Genomic DNA, 10,000 nt, shown 5'->3' on the forward strand with positions numbered 1-10,000 from the left:
GAGAGAGAGAGAGAGAGAGAGGCGGGTAAAACCTGGCTGTCTGTGGAAGCTTCTACTAGCTGTTCCATATACTTTTCCTTTTATTGAGACAACTTCTCTGCTCCATTTTGCTTCCTAGAATTTTCTTGATTTCTAGTCCCACCCAATTTGTCCTCACTTCATCCACGCGTGCTGTCATCCTTCCGATGCAGACGCTAGCTCCTGACAAGCGCCACAGCCAGGGCTTGCTCTGCTCCTTCCTTTTGCCAGCCACCCCACCTCATCTTTTGGGTTTCACTTTGACTGCTAATTTCAGGAAACCTTCCTTTCCCTTGCTCTTCATCTTCCTCTTTAGGTAAATATGCTGTACCCATCTGTGTCCAATGCTCCTTTCCACTGTAATGGAATAAAGGCGTTGTGATTTCTTCTTCACCTTTGCTTCCTAAGGGACTATAGCTTCCATGGGTGGACAGACTCTGGTGGGTCTGTGTGAATATTTGCACACAGCAAATATTCAGTCAAGGTCAAAAGAGGTCATGGGCTTTCTGTTTTTGTTGTTGTTGTGGTGGTGGTAATCTTGGGGTCTTCTCTTTGGGTCCCCTGCTAGCTATTGGCTACCATTACAAACACTCTGTTTTATAGTTCATCATTGAGTGTGACGCTCCAACTGGGGAATGTTCTGGAACAGTGCATATAACGTTTTCCTTATCCTCAGGGGACAGTCTAACTAATAGTTTGATTGACCACATGGGGCTGGTGAGGCAGCTATGTCCATGATCAGCTCACCCAGAGGACAGTGGTACCTGGATTTCTGGAGGTTCTGGGGTTTGAGAGGATTGAAGATTCATCACCCATTGGCCAGTTCTGCATGTCCCAGGAAATGACACAGTGTGGTGGCACTTCCGAGTTCATGGTTCTCTTGTTAGTTGAACAAGATAGAAGACCTCAAAGACAGGTGTCTTACGATCTCAAGGTTATATGGTTTTTCTTTTTAGTCAGACTGCATGGCTTTCTTTGAGTAGTGACTTTGGCACTGGGTCGCTTAGAAGTTGAAGTGAAGTGACCTGTCTGTGGAGAAGAAACTTTTGAGAGTGATCTAGGTAGGGTCCTGGGGTATTTCACAGGCTTCCTGTCAACCACTGGCTTGTGCTCTGAGGTAACCATCCCTCAGTGGTGGGAGAGTGCTCTCCTCCAAAGCGACTTGATGAAGAAAGGGCCTATTTCATCTTTCAAGTTGCAGTTATGGTTGAGGGAAGAGGGCAGGGGCTCTGGGTAGGACCTGGAGGCAGGCACTGCAGCAGAAGCTGTGGAAGATGGCTGCTTACTGGCTCGCTCCTAGGATTGCATTCAGCTGCCTTTCTTATTCAGTCCAGACCTAGGGATGACACTGCCCACGGTGGGCTGGGCCTTTCTCCATCAACTCGTAATTGAGAAAACACTCCACAGACATGCCCACAGGCCAATCTGTTGGAGGCTGTTTCTCAGCTCAGGTTCCCTCTTGCCAGGTGTGTCAACCAAGATTAGTCATGGCCCCACGTCATGTTGTTGAACATCTTTAATTTGTATGTTCAAAGTTGTTATGTGTTCATGTGCTGAAACCCGAGCATCAAAACATAAGCAGCTATTGAAGTACATGAATGTCTTAATAATATATTGGTTATGGAGAAGGAAAAAAAGGATTGGCTTGGGTTCATGTTCAAATTCTGGGTAAATAAATATTTATTCTCATTTACTTGTCTCAGCCTTTGCTGTTGTCATTTCATTGCTTGCATCTTGGAATCTTTTTTTTGTTGTTGTTTTTTTGTTTTTTTGTTTTTTTGTTTTTTCAAGACAGGGTTTCTCTGTGTCGCCCTGGCTGTCCTGGAACTCACTGTGTGGACTAGGCTGGCCTCGAGCTCAGAAATCTGCCTGCCTCTTGGAAACTTCTTAAAAGAGACCAAAGTTAGAAGAATTAAAACTGGAAACAGTTAACTCGCCCTGTAGGGGGTGGGGGGAGGGAGGTTGCAATAGCAATTTTTCCTTAGATATTTTGTGCTCTTAGATTACATTATTAGCTTATGCACATGTTGCTCAGATAAGACTTTAGAAATGTCTTTAAAGTATGTATATACACAGCTGTCACTTTTGATACATAATCTCTCTCATAAGCATATGGAAAGGAAGTATGCTTCTGCCTCTGCAGTGTTAGTAAAACCTCTTCCTTGCTCCTCAGGCACACAGTCCCCAGCTGCCGGGGAGAAGAGGCCAAGGGGAGGTGTCGTTGCTGGTACGAAGCTGCCCTCAGTGATGGGAACCCGATTATTATTTATCTTCATGGCAGTGCACTACACAGGTCAGCACATCTGTTTGGTGTATCTGTCTGTCTATTTATTTATCTTTGAAAGATTAAGAGAATTTCTAAGCCATAGGAGAGTGAAGGCAGTTTTCAACCACAGACATGCCTTCCCCTGTTTCGATTTCTTTGCTTAAATGTGAAGGTGTTCTGGCAAACATATTCTCTCTTCTCTCTCTCTCTCTCTCTCTCTCTCTCTCTCTCTCTCTCTCTCTCGTTCTTCGAGACAGGGTTTCTCTGTTTCTCTGTATAGCCCTGGCTGTCCTGGAACTCACTCTGTAGACCAGGCTGGCCTCGAACTCAGAAATCCACCTGCCTCTGCCTTGCTATTGTACATTCTTTAATATAGCTTATTCTTTACATTTTTGTAATATTTAAAGCTTGTTCTTTCACAATGATTAAAAATAGGGACCTATCAATAGTGGCTCTTCAGTTTTCCATTTTCTTTTCTTTTTTAATTTTTATTTTTGGTTTTTCAAGACAGGATTTCTCTGTATAGCCCTGGCTATCCTGGAACTCACTCTGTAGACCAGGCTGGCCTCGAACTCAGAAATCTACCTGCCTCTGCCTCCCAAGTGCTGGGACTAAAGGCGTGTGCCACCACCGCCCGGCCAAACATATTCTCTTTAAACAGGTAGTCCACACATAGAATGACATGGGTCTCTTTCTGAATGAGAGGGAATAATAATTCTTCTGAAACGTCCATCTTGATTTCAATGAAGCCACTGGTTTCTTTACTCCTCAAGATAATTCAAGATGATGAATTGAATCGAAATGGAATCAGTTGTTTTTAAACCAAGAAGGGCTAGAGTTAGCAGACTGGAATGGAGGGTCTCAAAAGGGGTGGTGGTGTTCCTCATTCATATGTGTCCAACAGAAGGAACTGTGCACAGGAGACTGGCCAGAACCACGACCTTGCACAAAGGCCACTGGGACCTCAGATTCTTGTTGGAAAGAATATTTATTTGCTCAGTCCCTCTCCCCTCAGCCTCAGACTGGTGCGCTCTTGTTCTTGTTGCTAGGAATAATTGTTTCCAAATGGCTTTATGCAATCCTCCTCGAATAGCCTGTAAAATATTGTTTTGAATATATGCATAACTTTCTATGCGACATGCATTCCCATTGTAATGCTTGCAAGTTCCAAAGAGTCTCCAAATACTCCATGAATTATCAAACCCGTGGGTAACTGGAAAAGATCTAGGCATGCATTAAAGGGCAAACAAAGAGCCATTTCCACATTGGTGGTCTCTTCAGGAAAATGACGGTGGAGAGCCACTAGTTAGCATTAATTCCACTCATCAGAAGCCTGACACCCGAGAGAAGTCATCGAACTCTTGAGCACAGAGACAGGGGACTCTGATAAATTTCACTCTAACATATTCTTGCCTCAGTCCCTGTGGTCCCTGTCTGGCACCGTCACAGAGCTGGCCTCGCAGAAGCCTGTTGTCCTTTGATGTGTTGTCAAAGCCTTCCCTGGCCTGGATGCTTATCGGTTGGGAACTGCAGGACAGCTCTGCCTGGGGGAGGAGCTGGGCAGCACAAACCCAAGATCTCCCTCATGTCTTTGGGGGTGGGGCACTTCAAACCAAAGGACCAAGGCTCAGGAACCTGCCCACTGGCTATGTTGCCTGTGCCTCTTTGTCTGTCACTTTCTGTCAGGTGATGGCTTTCTCAGGTCTTGCCTTCTCTCCAGGAGCGTGCCTGCTCTGTCTGTTTTAGAATCACATCCCCCGAGAATTTTCAATGAAACTGAACGGTGGTCAGCCTTGTTTAACACTGTTGTGATTTATGGAGTTGGACAGTGTTACAGTAGGTTTATTTAAAGGATCAGTAGACCATACTGCCCTGCCCATGCCTCGGTGTGAATCTGAAATTGTACTCAGTTAATTCAGACTCATGGCCCACACCGTCCTCAGCCCTGAAGTCTCAGCTTGCAGCCAACAGTGTACTGAGTACCAAGCACCGATGAGTACCGAGCACCGGTCCTCAAACAGGAAGTCCCCGGAGCTTTGGTAATGCATCCAAATCAGTGTATTTAGGCATGGGAGACTCTAGTCAAGTTCAAGTTGTATATAAAATTTGAAGTGTGGCTCCATTATGTTTCTAGGAAATGGGTTTATTGCTTTAACTAGATGCTCGGGGAAATCCACAGCTCAGTCAACAACTTTGGCTCTAAGGCAAAAAAAATTTTTTTCCTTAAAGGGATTTCCTACCTTCTGGCTAATTCTTTGCTTTGTTTTGTCAAGGTGAGAGTGGACGCTGTCATTTTGGGAGTATCTTGTATTCCCAAAGGCACATCTTTCTCTATTTCTTCTTGTACTTTGTGGCTGAGTTTAGTGGGGTTCAGACAAACTGGAGTTGAGTGCAGGTGACCCAATTTGACCCCCTGGTTCTGAAATTGCTCTTTTAAACTTTCCTTTAGTTGACAGAGAACACCTAGGGGTTAAGTTCTGCTGCACAGACCCCAGAGGAGATGGGTTACAGTACATTACCAAAAGCTTATGTTGGGAAGCCCTGAGGAGACCAGTGCATCCAAAGAAAGGCAGGGGTTTGGGGGAATGGGGTCATTGTTCAATCACCTGCTTTAACACAGGCCAGCCAGCCTTGCCACTAAGAGACATTTCTTTTTCTCCTATTCTGTATTTCTCTTAACTACAAAAACCGAAGCAAAACAAAACAAAGCAAAAAACAAAAACAAAACCCCAAACCTAAACCCAACCCGAAGAGCAGACCAAGGTTGTTAGGCCAGGTGTGGCCCCACACACCTTTAATGCCAACACTTGGGAGGTGGAGACAGACTGTGGGAGCTCTGTGAGGCCAACCAGGGCTATACAGTGAAACTCTGTCTCAAACCACAAGGGAACAAAAGAAAACAAACAAATCTAAAACGGAAACGAAGAAAACACTGGGTAGGTTCGATGCCTGAGAGTGACCTTTATTGAGTTTGTGGTAGTAGTTCCTAATTCTTGTGGTTTTTCCCTCTGCCTCTCTCTTTTACAGGGCGGCTGCTGCAAGAATTAAGCTGGCACAGGTATGCCTGAGAGACCAGAGGGAGTGTGTGTGTGTGTATGTGTGTTGTGTGTGTGTGTGTGTGCAGGCGTGTGTGTGCATGTGCAGGCAGTGCATTCCTGTGTGCAGGAAAATAACTCTGGGCCCCAAAACTCTTTCATGAATTTGATCTCCACTAATCTTTTGAGCCTGTCTGGACACGTGATTTAAAAAAACAAAAAGCCAAAGATCTTTGTTATATTGTTTCTTCCTTTACTCCCTTTCCCTCCTTCCCTCCTTTCCTAACCCAATTACCTTCATTTGGATCCATTCTCCACTGGTCTTTTCTCTCTCTCATAAAAAAAAACCTTTGATAATATTGTTGTACCTATATGTAAATTTATATTGCATGCTTTAACATTATTTTATAAACATTTTCCATTTTCTTGTTTTTCATTATGTAACCCTGCTGGCCTGGAAATTACTGTATAGAGTAGGCTGGCCTTGGATTCATAGAGATCTGCTTTCTCCTGCCACCCAAGTGCTGCAGTTAGGCTCCTATCCCACACTCAGCCCTATTTTCCATATTTTTATGTAGGGTCACAATTACTGACTTAAAGACTATACCTTTTCCAGTTCGTTCATAAGTAACTGCTAACTAGCTCACTGATATTATAATAAACTTTACTTTTTTCCTTCGAATTTACTTAAATACTATCGCTACAGAATACTTTGTTTAAAGATTTACTTATTATTATATCTAAGTGCACTGTATCTGTCTGTCTTCAGATGCACCAGAAGAGGGCATCAGGTCTCATTATGGATGTTTGTGAGCCACCATGTGGTTGCTGGGATTTGAACTCAGGACCTTTGGAAGAGCAGCCAGTGCTCTTAACCACTGAGCTGTCTCTCCAGCCCACTCCAGAATATTTAAGGCATCTATTTTGTGTTTTGTGCTTGGTTTATATTCTTAGGAATAACTATTGGGGGGTGAGGGTTTTTACTGTTATCCTTACCCAGTGTAGGGTGCTACAAGCCACACATGGATGTGCCTGCTCCAGGTCCCTGGTACTTAGCTTTTCTGTGTTGGTGAGCCTTTTGAAGACTACGTAGCCTGGCTCAAACAGAAAGTTCCAATTAGTTCCTTACTTGTAGTTTGATCAGAATGTTGAAGATCCCTGGTGAGGCAGAGCCATGCACATCCCCTGCAGTAGGAAGCCACAGTACATAGATGCAGACAGGTCCAGGCAGGCTTGGGCAGAATCTTGGCTCTGCCCATAACTCCCTGTGCAACTTCTAGCTAGTTAGTACGAATGCTCACTTCAGTTTCTTTATCTACAAAGTATATCTTTAAGAACATCTCATCTTTGTATATTATTATATTTCAGTTCATTTAAATTGAGCTTTTCATACTTTATCTGCTTGGGACTGGGCAATGATTTCATATACTTGAGTGGCGATCTCTTTATTTTTCAGTTGAAAGTATATCTTTTATCTGACCATATTCAAGAGAAGCACCTCTCCACGATGAGATTTGTCTCTCCCCACACTGTGTGTAGTGTTTTATTATCAGATAAATTCATTCATTCATTCATTCATTCATTCATTCATTCATTCATTCAGAGTGTGTATGGTTTCAGGGATGGAGCCCAGGGCCTTGAGTTTGCAGGGCTGGGGCTCCACTGCCGAGCCACACCTCCAGCTCTGGAGATTGCAGAAATGAAACTGTGACATGGAATCAGGGTCATAAGTACAATATCCAGGTAACCCTCCAGCAGACCTGAATATCATTTACATAGTTGAAAGTTTCACAAACAGGCTAAGGTTGTGTAGCTGGTTAGTGGCAGAGCCCGGATGTGAGTGACCTAGGCTGCTTTCCATCTTTTGCACAGACTTTCATCTCTAGATTTAAAAAGAATGCAGAATCTTTATGATTGTGGGGTTCAAATCAAGCACCTTGAACATGTCAGGTATGTGCCTGACCAGGGAGCTGTATCCTAGCCCTTCAGAATACATCTTTCTTCCCATGACAACTAGGAAAATAGATGTTTTGTGGAGGAATCTTCTCTGTTTGTATCTTCTCATTTGAACTGATAACAGCTCATCTGGTATGCAGGTGCTGAGCGATGGCGGCTTCCACGTCTTGTCTGTGGACTACAGAGGTATGTGTTGAGAACAGTGTACAGAGATGTGCCAGGGCGAGGGACAGAAGGCCTTTGATGACTCCTGGGTTTGGTGCATATGATCCTATGTTTGTCTCTTCTTGCTGCCAGGGTTTGGGGATTCTACAGGAACACCCACAGAGGAGGGACTAACCACAGACACTATTTGTGTCTATGAATGGACCAAGGCAAGAAGTGGCAGAACTCCTGTGTGTCTGTGGGGCCATTCTCTGGGGACAGGGTAAGTGCAAGCTGAAGACATGCCCTTTAGGGGGCCCTTGGGGGGGACAGCAAACAGTGGAAGGGAGGACAAACTGGGAAACCTCTGTTCTCTGGTCTCTCATTCCAGCAACAGTAAGAGCCTGCCCTGTCATTATGCCTGCTTGTAGGACACTCTCCCTACAAGTCCCTTAAACGTCCTGTGTAATTATGACACTGACATCAATTCTGGAATAATTCACGAGAGCATGAAAGAATAAGACCCTTAACATTAGGGCCAATTCTGGGCAAAATTGGGTGTCTATCTGGGTTTATAGTCAGACAGTCCAGAAATTTTCCATCATTTGCTGGCTCTGGGTTGTTGAGGCCACAGCATCCGCCTGACCGCTATGTTTCACATGCATGCTGTCATTATTTTACAGAGTTGCAACAAATGCTGCGAGAGCATTGGAGGCAAAAGGTACTGGAAGATTCCTATGTGGAAGAGTTTTGGCTTAAGGTAGAAAAATATAAAGCCAGGAGGTTCTGTGAAATTTGTGTGTGTGTACACACTGACCATAGGCCCCAAAGTGCTCCAGTTTTGAAGGAATTTTAGCAGTGTAAGTGCAGCTCTTATGGGCTGTGAAATTAAGATAAATACTAAGAAAAGAGCTAAAATTACTTCCCCGGGTATGGTAGTGTACGCCTATGATCCCATGGCTCCGGAGGCTGAGGCGGGAAGATCTTGAGTTTGAAGTAGCCTGAGCTACATAGCAAATGTTAGTCTCAAAGAGTCCTCTTTCTAAAATGATGTTTTATTTAAATGATAGGGCAGGAAAATAATACATTCTGAAATGATAATCATAGTCACACTGCCCTCTGCAGCCCATTTTCCGTAATCTTCTTGTTGGTATTTGTCAAAGAATTCCGTGTGTATTATGAATCTAGAGTCTGAACGTGTAGTTTACCTTCTTGCTTTCTAACTGGTTTTATGAATTTAGAATCTCTGTGAATAGATGTGAATAAGGCTAGACCATTTGCTTAAAGATAAAAAAAGTTAGGGCTTACTCCATGCATAGAAATATTGGATAAAAAAAAGAATCCTAATGCTGCTATGAAAATTTTAAAAAGCTCATGACCAACTGCTCATGGTTTTGTTTTGTCTGGAAGTTGCTTACAGAACCTTACTGCTAAATATGTGTACTTTCATTGAGAAACATGTATCCCCATCTATCTATCTATCTATCTATCTATCTATCTATCTATCTATCTATCTATCTATCTTTCAGGGCCTCAGGCTATGTAGGGAAGTGTAACACCACTGATTTACAACCTAGGTCTCTATAGACCTAGTTATTTTTGATTACATAATAGTAATTTATGGAAAATGATAGATTGAGAATTTGGGGTGATGTTCTCTTCTTCCAGGAATATTCTACATTTCTTTTTCAAGGGATTTTGGGTAGGAATAGAGTCACCATGAACCAATCAGAGATTAAGTTGATTTGAAGCTGACCTCAGCCCTTACCAGCTCTGCTTTATATCAAATGCACTGTTTTTCCTAGAATGAAGTCCTTTGAGGTCACAGCCAAAACTCAGAGAAATGGTCTGGAGTCTCCCCACCTCCTTGTCATACCTTGAATAGTTAGTAATTGTGTATGTGTGTGTGTGTGTGCACTTGTGCACAAATGTGTGTGTATATGTATGTGTGTGCATGCATGAGTGAGTGTATGTACATATGTGTATGGGTATGTATGCATGTGTACACATGTGTATGTACATGTCTGTATGTGTGAATGTGCTCACACACATATGTCTGCATGTATCTGTGTGTGCATGTGCACACATGTCTGCATATGTGTGTTCATGTATACACACGTGTCTGCATGTGTGTAAATGTGCATGTGAAATTCAAATATTGATGATAAATGTCCTTCTCAATTGCTCCCCACCTTATCATTTGAGCAGGGCCTCTCACTTATCTTTTGAGCAGGGTCTCTCCCTGAGCCTTCAGCTCACCTTTCAGCTAGAGTAGCTGCCAAGTGAGCTGTTGGTGTCCTCCTAGCTCTGCCCCCTCACTGCTGGGAGTGAGACGTGTGCTGCCTGCCACACACCGTTCCTTGTGCGGTTGCTGGGGATCTGATCTCAGATCTTCATGCTTGTGTGGGAACCACTGGACCAGCCAAGCCATCTCCACAGCCCCCTGAACAGTAGTAGTTTTTGCCCTGGTTCTGTGAGAGAATTCTTGGTAAATAATTCTGAGTTTTAATTTTGAATCCTGCCAATTAAAATGGAAGCAGTTAGAGTGGTGGTTCTCAAACTGCCTAATGGTGTGACTTTT

General features: G+C 43.6%; 1 protein-coding gene across 1 annotated transcript in view; it reads left to right on the forward strand.

Moving 5' to 3' along the window:
* The window catches only part of Abhd12b (abhydrolase domain containing 12B), a 29,071-nt gene that overhangs the window by 7,984 nt on the left and 11,087 nt on the right, over positions 1–10,000 (forward strand). Inside the window, exons 4-8 of the mRNA XM_031356368.1 lie at positions 2,192–2,311; positions 5,312–5,342; positions 7,416–7,461; positions 7,573–7,702; positions 8,103–8,140. Coding sequence (XP_031212228.1) covers positions 2,192–2,311; positions 5,312–5,342; positions 7,416–7,461; positions 7,573–7,702; positions 8,103–8,140 — 365 coding nt within the window. The remainder of the gene's footprint in view (positions 1–2,191; positions 2,312–5,311; positions 5,343–7,415; positions 7,462–7,572; positions 7,703–8,102; positions 8,141–10,000) is intronic.

This window comes from Mastomys coucha, unplaced genomic scaffold, assembly GCF_008632895.1.
Source record: "Mastomys coucha isolate ucsf_1 unplaced genomic scaffold, UCSF_Mcou_1 pScaffold6, whole genome shotgun sequence".
NCBI lineage: Eukaryota > Metazoa > Chordata > Mammalia > Rodentia > Muridae > Mastomys > Mastomys coucha.